The sequence below is a fragment of the Leptidea sinapis genome, chromosome 40 (genome assembly GCF_905404315.1).
Source record: "Leptidea sinapis chromosome 40, ilLepSina1.1, whole genome shotgun sequence".
Taxonomy (NCBI): Eukaryota; Metazoa; Arthropoda; class Insecta; order Lepidoptera; family Pieridae; genus Leptidea; species Leptidea sinapis.
Window position 1 is genome coordinate 7,112,508 of NC_066304.1, and position 16,367 is coordinate 7,128,874.

General features: G+C 38.0%; 1 protein-coding gene across 4 annotated transcripts in view; it reads left to right on the top strand.

Annotated features, from left to right (window-relative positions):
• The window catches only part of LOC126976252 (obscurin), a 195,640-nt gene that overhangs the window by 2,781 nt on the left and 176,492 nt on the right, over positions 1–16,367 (top strand). For 3 of the 4 annotated variants that reach the window (XM_050824484.1, XM_050824486.1, XM_050824487.1), the window contains exon 2: positions 1,781–1,887. In XM_050824484.1, the coding sequence (XP_050680441.1) occupies positions 1,882–1,887 (6 nt within the window). In that variant the 5' untranslated portion in view covers positions 1,781–1,881. Of the gene's footprint in view, positions 1–58; positions 189–1,780; positions 1,888–16,367 lie in introns of those variants that run through there. The other variant, XM_050824485.1, reaches the window with a different exon arrangement.

The following is a 16,367-nucleotide window of genomic DNA, read 5'->3' on the forward strand; positions in this document are numbered from 1 at the left end:
GTAAATACGAACAATTCTCGGCTTCATTCTGCGAATCAAGACAAAATGAACACTATTGCATTTATTAACTTGCTATGTTAGTGAATTAAAATTGAATTTTTCTACCCATTCTAATTGAAACAAGTGACAAACTCACAACATGGCTACAAAACACATACCACGCGAAATCATGACAAAAGAGGCAATAGGTCAGTCGAAAGATGATATTAGTATACTAGAATGGTGTTGCATTTAATCAATGGCTTTAGTAGATATAGAAGTAGATGAAATGAATTTTGTTGTAGATAATCATAGTATGTGTTCTTGTCTTAAAATTATGTTTTACTCATTAGAAGTACCTACATTTTGTTTTCCATGTGAAGAGGTAATGCTTACCTCTACTTTTGCTTATGATTATTAGCGCTTTGATTGATTTTAGTTTTAAAGATAAAAAAGTAAAGTTACAGTTTAATTTAATGTTTTAATATATATTTGCCAGTTATTGAACTACCTACTCAATAATATTATGAACGAACAATAACACACTTATTCACGCACACTTAGCTTTTATATACTACTGCTAAACTATTAAATTGCTTTTATATGCCTAGTGTTGTATTAGCATTATGTATCCAGTTGGCTTATACACTGTAACATGATAATATACAATATCCTACCCATCATATTACTTCACCTTTCCAATCCTATCAAACTTAACCCTTAATTCCAAATTAGTATAATGACATTTTAATATGACCAAATATGTAGTTTTTGCTATTTTTATTTGCGATTTGTGGTTCAATATTTTTTATCAAAATAAGCACTTGTTGAACCTTCAAACCTTAATTAATCTACCAACCATTATTACTGATAAAGCTTACAATTTACCTTAGAATAAAAATAAAAAAAAATTTAATAATTAATATTCTCGTCTAATAGTTTTAAATTAGGTTTATTATCACCAATTGAAGATTACGTCACATAAATCCCAGGCTTCTTTAATGCATGCACATTACCATATGCCAATGAGCTTCAATTAAAGAATGTATTAATTATTTTATTGAAAAAAAAAATTTATTGTTAATGTGCACCTATTGACACCTATCTTTCATGTAAGTTATTTGAGGAATCTATCCAGCTACACTGGCAAATGGTAAATCCTTAGATTGTTTATACGTCTAGAATCTAGATAGACTTGAGAGATAAAATTGAGTTTAGAGTTAAGCTCTATTTTGAGCAATTCACGCACACTAACACAAAGTGTCATACAAATCGCAAGTGTAAGGCGTAGCTTGTGACGCACACTAAATTATTAATATAATAATTATTATTTATTTCGGATTCATCCATGCATGAGATTACATCCATATGTGTTAGTACAATTTGCAAACTTACAAAATAGTGTTAGTAATAACTTATTAAACCTGGCCTGATTTTATCGCTTGTATAACAGCAAGAGACTATTGAGACCAGGGGCGTGCATATCATATAGGTTACTAGTGTTAAAGTTTATTTAATTTGGTTCCGTTATTTTATTACCAAACTTGTATTTAACACCCACTCATAAAATTTTTCCTTACGCTAGATACTAGTTACCTACGATAGGCAAACTTTGCAAAGCTCAACTACGACTAGTTAGATCCACAGTGCCTACCTTGCTAGAAAACTAATACACGCTCTTGATCTAGACGCATAAATTATCGAATGGTAAATTAATATAAAATTTAACATTTAACCTTAACTACTAAGTAAGTGTATTGTCCGGTGGCGCGAGTGTAAGTGTACGGTGCGTGTTACGCAGAGTTCGGCGAGTGGTTGAGCCGAGTGTCGGTGCCGCAGTTGGTGCACTCGCGGCGACGTCTCAGCGAGCAGCTGGCGAGGGCGGCCACGCTCAGGCTTACAATGGAGGTGAGCATATTGCAGATAGACACCACATCATTCCAGCACAGCAGTACATAATATAATAATCTCTAATATATAAAATTTTCGTGTCATGGTGTTCAACATTGAACTAAAATTTTGAGTGCATATTGGTTAGGTTTGAAAATTAGACAACATTTTTCATCCCCCTAAATGTTAAGGGTGGTCCACGCCAATTTTTTTTTTAATTTGATTGATTATGAGTCAGCATTAAAAAATACATACAACTTCAAATTTTCACCCATCTACGATCAACAGTTACTTTTGTATCGAGATTTTAATATCGGCAATACAACGTTTGCTGGGTCAGCTAGTAACTATATAATATTAACACACTTTGCTCCAATTAGGCATATTATAGCCTGTGTTATGGGTTGCAAGACAATGATATATTTAATACAATATACTTACTCAAACATACATCCATGAGTCGAAAACAAGCATCCATATTCACCATATAAATGCTTGCACCTACCGGGATTCGAACCCGGGACCTCTAGCTTAGTAAGTAGGATCGCTAACCACTCGGCAATACAGGTCGTCATAATTACATACATTATTTGATTCTGCAACATGGTGCTTCTGGAAAAATTTTCACTTAAAATTATGGCGGGTTAACGAAACGTATCTTCTCAGAGTTTCTAAAAGTTTTTTTTCTATGGAAAAGGAGGACTAACGAGCGGACCTGGTGTTAAGTCATCACCGCCGCCCACATTCTTTTGCAACACCAGAAGAATCACAGAAGCGTTGCCGGCCTTTAACGAAGGTGTACGCGCTTTTTTTGAACCCATGTCGTATCGTCCCGGAATCACCGCACAAGGAAGCTCATTCTACAACTTTGTAGTTTCACATTCATCCCACAGTTTTATTTGCTAGTGGTGCTACAGTAGCACGTGGGTAAATTTCACTTAAAGCACCAAGAAATAGTAATAAATATATCACACGTTTTGTGTCTCTCATAAAAGTCAGCTATTATCCACCCAGCCCCTAAAAAAGACTAGAGCTCGAATCTAGCTGACGGCAGGCCTAACGCGGTAACATTCCTGCTCTCAAAAGTCGCTAGTATATCAATGACCAACCGATGGCTCATGAAATGCTCGATCAGCTGGCGATGTTGTAGCATACCTTTAAGACTTTCTTCAATAATCAACAATAGCACAGGCTCAACCAAATTTGGAGTATAATTCTCATCTCCGATCAGGTACACCCACCCTAGTACAAGCTAATAATAATATTGATATAATAATAATAATATTGACACACATTTTCACAAATTATCTTGCCCCAAATTAAGCATATAGCCTGTTTTATGAGTTACAAGACAACGATATATTTAACACAACGGGACCTCTAGCATAGTAGTTAGGATCGCTAACCACTCGACTATGCAGGTCGTCGGACTATTCGGGATCCAGTATTCTTTGATGTGTGATTACTGTTTTTTTTTTCACTTTTCTTACTTTGTTAAAACGTATATTTAAAAAAAATCGATATGTAGGTATTGTTATATGCTAACGGCTCACATAATATTATATACTTATTAGAATATATTTCCTCTATAAGTGAATATTGTAATATTCTTCTGAGAAATAAAGTTCTTAAATCGTATTTATGACAAACCTTCCATGGGTATATTGGCAAACAATTGAAAAATTCTACTTACACAGTTTGAGATATGTGCAGGCTTACGAGAGTGCTGCCTCCAACACTTTGCTTACTTGCCACTCTTGACAGTATTCTAAAAAACATGATCTACACGACCATCGGTCCTGCATTGCCCTCATCCACCAAACTATTCCGGCTATCATGGGAGGCGCCCCATACTGTATCTTCCAGTACGTGGTCGTCATTCGAGGACTTTACTCCCTAATGGCAGCATCTGACTTTCGAACTATGTGCCCTGCCCACCGTCACTTCAGCTTCGCAATCATCTGGTCTACGTCGGTGACTTTTGTTTTCCTACGGATTATCTCATTTCTGATTCAATCCTGCATTGATACTCCAAGCAAAGCCCTCTCCATTGCCACGTCTGCTTTCCGTATGTCATCACTTAAAAACCGTTGTCTTCAGACACTGTGGTATTCGGGACTAGAAGATTTTACGTAGTTTCCCGAACGCTCCCCATCCGAGTTGGATTCGACGAGTGACCTCTTTCGCAAAATTGGACCTGCCTAACTGGATCATTTATTCAAGGTAGACATACTCGACAATAATTTCTAGAATACAGTTCCCAACGATACGAGAGTAGGTGCGACATGGACATTAGACATGATCTCCGTCTTATCCATGTTCAAATTGAGACCTAGTACCTTGGCAAGCTATATTGAGGACATCGAGCATGTGCTCGATGTACAAGGAAGACTTAAAGCACATTCTTTAAGTCTTCCATGGTCTCAGCCATAATAACGATTTCGTCTCCGAATCAAAGGTGAGTGGTATATTCGCCGTTAATATTGATGCTAGGCATGGTGCCTAGTCCATTCCAGTTCAGAACCTTAAAGACATCTGATGAGGCGTGTAAATAGCCTACACCTTTACAATTGTTCTTAAAAACAAATTAAGTACCAAAAAATTAATAGTATGGTATAGTAATGGCGGCTCAAGTATTATATTAATATGTTCCTAATGATGAATCCTCGAAAAACACCAATATTATAGAATTATCCACAGCAATATAAGCCCACGTACCTTGGCTGCTGGTTCTATGATCCCACTCAGACAGGGCGGTGGGAGATGTCTCACTTCCACGAGATTCTTCCAGTGGCTGCGGGACGGCGAACCTTAGATCCTATTAAATCCACCGGTGGAGTGGTTGAAACACCAGAAATAACCACTACACTATAGGGTCCCACTGAAGCACAGATGCAGGAGTATTTATTACACGGGATTGATTTAGTTTTTATCAAATAGGAATTTTTAAAAGCGAAGCGGCGCGTATTCGATGTAACAATAATGGCGGTCAGTGAGCAAGAAGATCTCAACTGCCATCTAGTGGCAATGTTTCGAGACAATCCTCATTAAGCCTCGATATACCTTTATGGGCATTGCGTGGACACATATTGGCGCGAGGATTCAACATAAAAAATTAAATTATTTTAAACAAATTAAATTTTATACTCTATACAAATGAGCTAATACGAGTATAAATATGAAAATTATTATTTCTAAATTATTTTTTAATATTGAAAAAAGGCAAGATACTGAAGCACCGCCCAGGTCTCGTTCGAATCAAAGGCTTCCTCAAAGTCCACGAACGCCACGCATAGTGGCTTCTTCTTTTGTATAACCTGTAATGGTGTATGTATGTGATTTGTGGTTCTAATGCCTTTTCCGAATCCTAGAAAACACCTTAAATACATGGCTCAGAAGTGATATTAGTTTAAAGTTCTTCAAAAGCATTTTATCGCCCTTTTTGAAGAACAGCACTACTACACTTCTGTGTCATGCTTGTGGCGTTTTGCCCTCGAGGATGATGGAATTTATTAGCTTCTGAAGAATCTTAAGCACAGGAGTACCAGCAGCTCTCAGAAGCAAGGCTGTAATTCCAACATCACTCGGCCTTGTTGTTCTCATACTAGTTGACGTCTGGGATATCTTCGGTGAAGAGTCGGGTTAGTTTGGCTCTTGGGTCTTGGGAGCCGGTGCGATCGTGTAACTTCTGACCTCTCTCAAGTTTGGGATTAGACGAAACGACCCTCCCGTCACCGGTATTCAGCTTCGTCAATTGGCTCTGCCCAATAGACAAGTCTCGTGCGAATACTTCAGAGCTCTTATTACGCTCTATGGCCGCCTTTACACAATCTGCGTGTATATTGCGAGTCAAGGACTAAGGAAGAGTCGTCCGGGGGCTGAATGCAATGTGAGGATAGTATCTAAGATTTGGCCGGTTAGTTTTGAACGGCAGGCCTTGAAAAACCCGGCTGTTTGAACAGCTTCCACCACATCTATACTTAATATATATATATATTTCTTTTGTGCGTCTGTTGTAACTGAACTCCTCCTAAGCGGCTGGACCGATTTTAATGTTACTTTCTGTGTGTCTTCAGGTGGATTTGAAAATGGTTTAGATTCACAATTGAACTACCTCCTAAACGGCTGGACCGATTATGATGATTTTTTGTGTTCCAGTGAATTTGAGATTGGTTCAGACCAGGGATTCCCAAACTGTTTAGACAAGTGACCCCTTTTCCAAAATAAACTGTTACCTCAGACCCCCATGTACGATTATGCAGCAGCTCGTATTTTTCAGCAATCTTCCACAATGTAGGATACTGTGTTTCAACCAGCGTTGTTGTGTTGTATTATGTTGCATCGCAAGCCGAACTTCTGATAGCCTTGGTGGAACTTCTGCTTAAGCTCTTCGTCTGTGCTGATGGTTAACTTTATTTGCATTATCACATTGGCTTCTTCTATGGCTGTGGTACTGTACGGATTTATTATCCATTCAGGAATTTGTAAATTTAAAAGAACCTCAAACTTCTCCACAAAATCCTTGTGTAATGCGTCCAAGTGAGTCATCAACTTGAAGCATTTCTGGTAATTTTGACAAATGCGGAAACTCCGAATATGTATATTCTTTTCTGCATAAATTTTGTTTATAAAGGATTAGTTTACCCACGAAGGCCGATATTATTGATTTTATTTTAATCAAGTTAAGATCGTCACCCTGCAGCTGCAAATTAACTTTGTTGAACAATCCAAAAATATCAGTCAAGTAATAAATATCTGTTTTACAATTATTCAGATTTTCTTTCAAATTCGGATCATTTTCTTGTAAAAACTCCAACACAGATTCAAAAATGGCTGATAATCTTTCTAAGCAAAAGCCTCTTGATAGCCAGCGAATTTCAGTGTGCAGAAGTAATCGAGTAAAGAGTAAAGGCTCTTGTTGATAGCATTTATTAAATATTGTAAAGACTAGGACTCTCTCTCTAGGCTTTTTTGCTGTTAATTGCTGCCTGTGAATCACGCAGTGAATGACTAGTGCATCAGGACGATCAACTATAGACGGTGCACCATTAGTCGCAGCAGAAACAATGTTCTTCCATGGAATAGCTTTCTCAGTAAAAAAAAATTCCACGACCTGAAAAATCGATTCTCCTCTGGTATCAGTCTCTAAATATGTAGCAAAAAGCAGTTCTCGGCACATATTTTCATCTTTGATATATCGAACATATCCTAATAACAAAGCTCCGTGCCGGGTAATGTAGACTCGTCCAACTGAAGAGAGAATCTGTTGGTCTCTAAGAACTTGCATAAAATGTTTTCCACATCGCCTCCCATCTCGTCTATGCGTCTCTGAACGGTGTTATTGCTCAAAGGTATTCTCTTTAAAATATCATGTGCGGGTTTGTGCAATACATTGTTAAGGACCACCGCAATGGCTGGTAAGATAAGCTGCTCTCCAATTGTGTGGGGTTTCCCCAACTTCGCTATTAGTAAAGATATATTATAGGACGCTCTTAAACCATCATCGTCTTTAATAGATGATGACGCAAACATCGATCTTATGGATGGCCTTTTGTCTAGTTTTTCTTTAAGTGCTTGAAAAAATGACAAGGGTTTACTTTTTTTGTCAGCATGTACTCTTGATCACTTATCAAGTTCGTCCATTTTTGAAGGCTTCATAGCATCGTTACTGAATAGTTTTTCATGTATGAGACGACACATCGGCAAGTGTTGATTTGATGGAGATGCCATAAATCCGAACTTCAAGTAGTCCAAACTGTCTGCATTTTTATTCGTGTCCGCCATCATAATAATCATCATCTAATCTTAATTTGTTAAATTGAAGAACTCGGTATACATGGCGACTTCCTCCGTTGGCTTACTTCATACCTCAGGGATCGAAGCCAGGCTGTTACAATTAAAGGTCACTGCTCTACGTTCGTGCCTGTTACTTCTGGTGTTCCTCAAGGATCTCATCTTGGACCCCTTTTATTTAATCTATACATTAATGACATTATTGCAGTATTTAAACATTCTTCAATTCTTCTCTATGCTGATGATATGAAGATATATAAAACAATAAGTAAACTTTCTGATTGTGGGTTACTACAGGATGATTTGAATGAATTGTGTTAAATGTATTAAATAATAATCTCGGACAACTTAATATTTAAAAATGTAACGTAATATCTTTTTCTCGCAAAAAAATGCTATTAAATTCGAGAACACTTTAAATGAAAATCTTTATGAACGGGTTTTATGGGTGAGAGATTTGGGCGTTCACCTTGACTCCTAATTAACCTTTATTCATCACTATAGATGTGTGACTGCAAAAGCCTATCGCATGCTTGGGTTGTTCTTAGAGTTAGTAAAGATTTTAAACATATTACCACCCTGATTCTTCTATTTAATGCATTTGTTCGTTCTATACTTGAATTCGGCTGAGTTATTTGAAATCCTCATTACAAAGTCCATAATCAAGAAATAGAGAAAATTCAAACAAATTTCTTAAAGCATTTAAAAGTTGGTGTTCCGCTTTCGATCAATGTGTTCCCTAACTTAATCTCTCTGGAAAAACGTCGTAAGGTAAAGGATCAAACATTTCTGCTGAAATTACTACATAATATTGTTGACTCTCCACTTCTTCTTAATTGCCTTAATTTCCGATGTCCAAGACAATCAACATACTACATGCACTAACTATGCACAAAATGCCTTCATTCATCGTTCTTGTTTAGTATACAACAAAGAATACTTTTCAATTGATTACTTTTCAGGGTCGTTACAGAAGTTGATTGAACAAATTAAGAAAATATCTTAGTTTTAATTATTCTCATTAGTATTAAATAATATTGCATCTCTTTTTTAACTTAACTTAACTATTATTATTATAACTAAAACCATCAATAATTTTCTGTAATTATTTTATTATTTTAAATTTGATATATTTAATTAATATTTGTTTTTTTCAATACAACTAGGCACTTTTAAATTGTTATTAATTTGCTCGAATTTTTCTATGTACTATTTAATTGTGGAAACTTCTTTTGGTCAGTGATTAATTTTTTAAGTGTATTAAGGTGTACTGTTTGTTTTCCGAATAAAATAAAATAAAAAAATTAAATAAATAAAACTCTCAGTAATCCTGCAAATAAAAAAATAAGAAGTTACCTAACTAACAACAATAATAAACTGTAAAATTTACTAGTAAATTTTTACAATTGCGTCCCCAAGACGCTGGCTGCATTGCCCCACTGTATGTTCGCTGTGCCGAATAAGAACTGTTTGGTACTTACCCTGTTAATTTTACATAAACTGCAGATATTGTATGGTTACGCTATTAACACGCGAAGGGGGCTCAGCATTTTTTTAAATTCTTTTTCATTCACCCTACTTCACTTAGTTTAGCTATGTAATAACTTTGTTATCTCTTGAAATAAATGAGTACCTATATGAGCCGGTCTGTTCCGCTATCGATCAATCGATAGCGGAACACCTAACTTTTAAATGCTTTAAGAAATTTGTTTGAATTTTCTCTATTTCTTGATTATGGACTTTGTAATGAGGATTCCAAATAACTCAGCCGAATTCAAGTATAGAACGAACAAATGCATTAAATAGAAGAATCAGGGTGGTAATATGTTTAAAATCATTACTAACTCTTTAAACAACCCAAGCTTGCGATAGGCTTTTGCAGTCACACATCTATAGTGATGAATAAAGGTTAACGAGGAGTCAAGGTAAACGCCCAAATATCTCACCCATAAAACCCGTTCATAAAGATTTTCATTTAAAGTGTACTCGAATTGAATAGCATTTTTTTGCGAGAAAAAGATATTACGTTACATTTTTAAATATTAAGTTGTCCGAGATTATTATTTTATACATTTAACACAATTCATTCAAATCATCCTGTAGTAAGCCACAATCAGAAAGTTTACTTATTGTTTTATATATCTTCATATCATCAGCATAGAGAAGAATTGAAGAATGTTTAAATACTGCAATAATGTCATTAATGTATAGATTAAATAAAAGGGGTCCAAGATGAGATCCTTGAGGAACACCAGAAGTAACAGGCACGAATGTAGAGCAGTTACCTTTAATTGTAACAGCCTGGCTTCGATCCCTGAGGTATGAAGTAAGCCAATGGAGGAAGTCGCCATGTATACCGAGTTCTTCAATTTAACGAATTAAGATTAGATGATGATTATTATGATGGCAGATACGAAAAAAAATGCAGACAGTTTGGACTACTTGAAGTTCGGATTTATTGCATCTCCATCAAATCAACACTTGCCGATGTGTCTAATATATGAAAAAGTATTCAGTAACGATGCTATGAAGCCTTCAAAAATGGACGAACTTGATAAGTGATCAAGTTGTGTTAATTTAATAGGGGTCGATTTTCCGACCTCGATGATCCCCAAAATCAGTTTCTGTTTTTGTTGACCCCTAGGAAACCGACCCCAAAGGGTCGATATCGACCACTTTGGGAATCCCTGGTTTAGACTCTCAAGTCCGTCCATATAATATAACTCTCCTGCTCATGTGTATGTTAGTGAACTTCTCCTAACGGCTGGATATAACGATTTTACAGGACAACGTCTGCCGGGTCCACTAGTCTTATATATAATTATTCGAGTATTTAATATATAATTCCATGATAAAGCCACATATAGAATATTTAGTGGAAATTTGGGGAACGGCGGAAAAAACAAATTTAAAAAGCTTACAAATAAGTCAAAATAAAATTATTAGAACTTTGTTTCGATACAACTACCTAACTCCTACTGTTCAAATATATCGGGAAACAAAATTAATGAATTTAAATCAAATATATAAATATAACACATGTATTCTCATAAGAAAAATTTTAACTAAGGATTTACACACACAAATTACATTAACAAAAAAAATAAACATTCAAAAAATTCTAACAAGACAAGCCCTCAATATTTGCATAATAAAACCTAGAACAAAATATGGAACAAGAAATATAATGTACAAAGGGGCAAAATTGTATAACAACCTACCAAAAGATATTAAAGAATTACAATCATTAAATGTTTTTAAAAAAACGTTAAAACACCACATTTTGAAGGATTTCTCATAACTTATTTTCTTAGTCCGCTTCCGGATATGACTATGAACGAGACCTTAATAAACAAATACCCTCATAGCTGTCATTATAACAAATAATAAAATAGTGTAGGTATTTTATTCATTACTGTAAACATTTATTTTATACGTTACCCACCTATTTCGTTATTAATGTATCTACCTAAATAGTATTTATTGTAACTCTGTGTAATTATTGTAACTTTAAATATAACGTCTTAAATTGTGTATAGTATATAACGACTCTATATATGTATCATGTTAGTTTTAGTATCTCAGTAAGTGAATTTGTATTCTTTCTGAGATAATAAATATTCTGAAATCAAAAAATTATCCTCGACCCTCGTCTACGTGAACGCAGTCACTGAGGCATTCCAAGCGATCCTGAGTATCATTTATATTTAATACTAGATCTTTTTGTTGGCTTTCCCTTTATCAGTTGCAGTCCGCCGGTAGTTTAGTATGACCACGCTTACGTTTTACTGAATTGTTCTATTCTAGGACTTACCTCGTCTATCATTGGAAGCTTTCGAAGTGTGAAACTCTAACTAAGTCGTTTGATCTACTAATTGGTGGCGACTGATCTTTTGGTAACTTCGAAAATTTTAAATATTCTCGGGCCTGCAAAAAGCGAAAATTTAGATTTGCTATACGAGTTGAACGAAAGTGATCAAACTTTGCTCCAGCTTTTTCTTTCCTGATCTCGGCCAGACAATGCACCTGATTACTAACTTTGTGGACGCATTATTTGTTTTATTGACAAAGGAAAATGGAATGGCTCATAGCCCTACACCTCATCTCTTTAATTCCTAATAATTAATCTTCCTCTTGTGGATCATTCAATTTAACATATTATAATATATTTAAATCCCCTGGTGTCGCACCAGAATAGCACCACCCCATCTCCTCCCGTGGGTGTCGTAAGAGGCGACTAAGTGATACAAACGACGGAGGATGGGCAGCAGCATACTTCGTTAAGAGCCCACCACTTACTGCAATCGCCAACCCGCCTGCCAAGCTTGGCGATTACGGCAGAAAACACCCCTCAAAAAATATGATAGACACAATAAGGCCCCGGCTCCCAGACCCCGGCGGCCCCGCTCGTGGTGGCCACGGTAGCAGCCACATAAGCGACGGGGCAGGGGGTGCTAAGAATCCCCGGGTACGGTAGCGCTACCACAATCGAAGACCATTGGCCCTGGCAACATACAATGTCAAGACACTGCGGACCGACGATAAGTTGGAGGAACTGGAGGAAGCTAAGAGCAGATTACGATGGGATGTCGTGGGGTTATCTGAGGTCCGAAGACAGGGTGAGGACTCGATAATCCTAAATTCTGGACACATGTTCTACTTCCGGGAGGGCGACCAACTGTCCCAGGGTAGTGTCGGGTTCCTCGTTCACAAGTCTCTCGTCAACAACGTAACTTAGGTGGGGAGCGTGTCGACTAGGGTAGCGTACCTAATACTCAGAATCACTGAACGGTATTCCTTGAAGGTCATTCAGGTCTACGCTCCGACTTCGACACACTCAGACGACGAGGTGGAGGCCATGTGTGAGGACATCTCAACAGCCATTCACACTCCGAAGACCCACTTCAACGTTGTCATGGGAGACTTCAATGGAAAACTGGGCAAACGTAGCGGAGATGAGTTGAGAGTGGGGAAATTTTATCTCGTTCTTCATGAAGCTAGAACAACGCAAATGGACTTGGATCAGGCCCGATGGTGCCACTAAAAATGAGATCGACTTCATTATGTCGACCAAAAGACAAATTTTCAATGATGTCTCCGTGATCAACTCAGTGAAAACTACGAGTGATCACCGCTTAGTAAGAGGCACATTGAATATCAATCCAAAACTGGAGCGGTCTCGACTGGTGAAGTCTACGCTCCGACCCGCACCCATCCACATCCAAAACCCCGAAAACTTTCAACTCGAATTGCAAAACCGCTTCGAATGCCTCGGTGACTGCGTAGATGTGGACGAGTATAACAACAGGTTCGTGGCAACTGTTCAAACGGCTGGATCTAAGTTCTACAAGGCCAGCCGTTCAAAAAGAACCGAAAAAATCTCAGATTATACCCTCAAATTGATGGATATAAGACGCCAAATGACCCTTCAGTCCCCGGACGATGCTTCCCAGCAGATAAATAGACAGATTTCCTAGTCATTGACTCGCGCCACAATACACATTGTGTGAAAGCGGCCATAGAGCGTAACAAAGGCTCAAAAGTATTCGCACGAGATTTGTATAGCGGGCAGAGCCAACTGACAAAGCTGAAGACCGGTGACGGCAGGGAATGGCTTTAGCACCATAGACCACATACATACGCTGCGGCAGGTTATACAGAAGACAGAGTAGTATAACCAGCCACAATGCTTGGCGTTCGTGGACTATGAGAAAGCCTTTGATTCGATCGAGACCTGGGCGGTGCTTCAGTCTCTCCAGAGGTGCCACATTGATTACCGATATATCGAAGCGTTGAAGTGTTTGTATAGAAACGCCACCATGTCAGTCCGTCTCCAGGATCAGATCTCGAAGCCTATCCGACTGCAGCGGGGAGTCAGACAAGGCAATGTCATATCGCCCAAGCTGTTCACCGCTGCGTTGGAAGATGTCTTTAAGCTTCTGGACTGGAACGGACTGGGCATCAACATCAACGGCGAATACATCACTCACCTTCGATTCGCAGAAGATATCGTAATCATGGCAGATACCATGGAAGACTTAAGCCATATGCTCGGCCTCATATGGCCTCAATACAGCTTCCCAAGGAGTAGGGCTCAAAATGAACATGTACTGGATGGCTCAAGACGAAGATCGTGTCAAATGTCCATGTCGCACCTACTCCCATAACAATTGGGAACTGTACTCTCGAAATTGTTGACGAGTACCTCTACCTCGGACAAACAATCCAGTTAGGCAGGTCCAATTTCGAGAAGGAGGTCACCCGTCGAATCCAACTCGGATGGGCAGCGTTCGGGAAGCTCCGTAAAATCTTCTCGTCCATAATACCGCAGTGTCTAAAGACGAAGGTTTTCAACCAGTGTGTGATGACTTACGGTACACAGACGTGGTCGCTAACTAACTAAGCTCATGGTCACTCAGAGGGCAATGGAGAGGGCTATGCTCGGAGTTTCCCTGCGAGATCGAATCAGAAATAAGGTGATGCGTAGGAGAACCAAAGTAACCGACATAGTCCAAACGATTGCGAAACTGAAGTGGCAGTGGGCAGGGCACATAGTTCGACGGACAGATGGCCGTTGGGGCCGTAAAGTCCTCGAATGGCGACGACGTACCGGAAGACGCAGTGTTGGCAGGCCCCCCACAAGATGGACCGACGATCTGGTCAAGATCTCCGAAATACGTTGGATGAGGGCAGCGCAGGACCGATCGTCGTGGAAATTTTTGGGGGAGGCCTTTGTCCAGCAGTGGACGTTTTCCGGGTGATGATGATGTGTGTTATGACCTATATTGCGGTGCATGTTAACAGTGACGATTTTCAGATTACCTTTAAGAGCTACAACGAACAGAAAGTGTAAAAAAGCCTGTCACGAAGCCGTTGGCAACCCAATGAAATCCTCTACAATGTGTATAAGTCATAAAATAAAGTATAATAAAATAACCGTAACCGCTCTTTTTCGGTTTGCCTTTGATGTGGTCTTGACGGTGAGTTTCAGTTTTATGTGAGTCGTTAAATGAGACTTACAATCGTTTATATGCTGTGACAGCTATACCCGCATTATGTCACATTCACAATACAATTTTCCATAAAATTTAAAATTTCTTGCTGTTCCTTTCAGTTTATCTATTAAATTATTTAGTCCTTGTCAGGTATTTACTACAGGTAATATTTAAATTTATATTTGATACGTAAATAATTACTTACTAATACTTAATACAATTCAGCTTATATTCCCCAAATATTTTAAGGCGCGGTCGTACCTCAATATCCACAAAACTTGGTTTCTTAGAGAGTCGATTACAACATAACCCAATGAAAATATTCCGACGCAAAAACTACAGTGCATAAAGAACGACTTAAAGAAAATTTTAAACCGAGTAGAATACTTTTACATAATTTGAAATATCCAATAAAAAATTTGGAAATTGCTTCCCAAAACTAAACTTTGGAGTCAAACATCTCTGAATTTTCAGCGAAAACAACAATATTTTTTTAAAGAATTTAATAGAATTAGTACTTTTCTAAGACTTAAACCAAACAATTATTCAATTTAATATCAAAATTTTGATTAAACAACAGAAAATCAGTAAAATAAATGCCCATTTGCAGCTTAGCCACATGATCAACACAAATATTGTACGGTTGGTTGTAGTGCTTACAATCCTAGTCAGTCCGCGTCTTAATGGGCGCCCATTGCCAAATTACTTTCTGAAAACTATTTCGATGCAAATGACTACATAAGGATGACGTATAAAGTTCTTATAAATAAATGCCTATGATATTTAATGCAGCGCCATCTAGCGCCGACTGTCTCAATTTACAATTTATAAGACGTAGGTAATTCATGCGTCTCGACTGAAACTTCAATATTTCATTCAGTATTCGTTGTGTTCGTTGCTCAGAGATGGCGACTCTTGCAATACTAAAAATGTGGCTCTTGCTACGCTATTTCTATATTATGCTCCTACTTTTGAGTTGGTAATTTACAGGAGAGAGATTGCTCTCTTTCAAAGTGAGATTTTTAATTTTTATGTAATGTGAACTGCGGCAGTGAAGATTATTATTATGCCTAATGTTATCTCTGCAATAAAAAAAGTTTCACTTAACGTTTTTCTTTACCCCGTACAAAGAAGGCGCAGTTGACTTCATACTATTTTGCACCATGTTTATTTTCGTCTCATTTCCCCCCTCGTGCTAATTACTTCATTATTGCGATGTAGTTAGGCGGATAATTGAATGCGCGCGCTTCGCCTGCCGGTGATTACGAGACAACTCTGACAATATGTCACTCAGCTTAACAGATGATTGTCTAATTTTGTGCTGGCCTTACGTCGTCTTCGATAAATGCAACACTAATTATATTGTATATATACTAGTACCCGCAGGCTCTCGACACTAGCCCGCGCAGTTATATTTCTATTCTATGCTATCTAAAAGTTGAAGCCTGTATTGGCATACTTGGTGTCGATATATCGAGCGTTCAGTCAGTTCCGTGGTCACTTGGAAGAGAAGGCCAAACTGGCCTCTAAAAAGCTTGGTGTACTCAGTAACACGAGACAGAATCGAAGTACGATATAAGCCACCGCCTGCAGCTATATAAGGCGCAAATTCGGTCTCACATGGAGTACTGTTCTCACCTCTGGGCGAGTGCTCCCCAGTACCAACTTCTTACATTTGACCGCAACGAAGAGCGGCTCGAATCATCGATG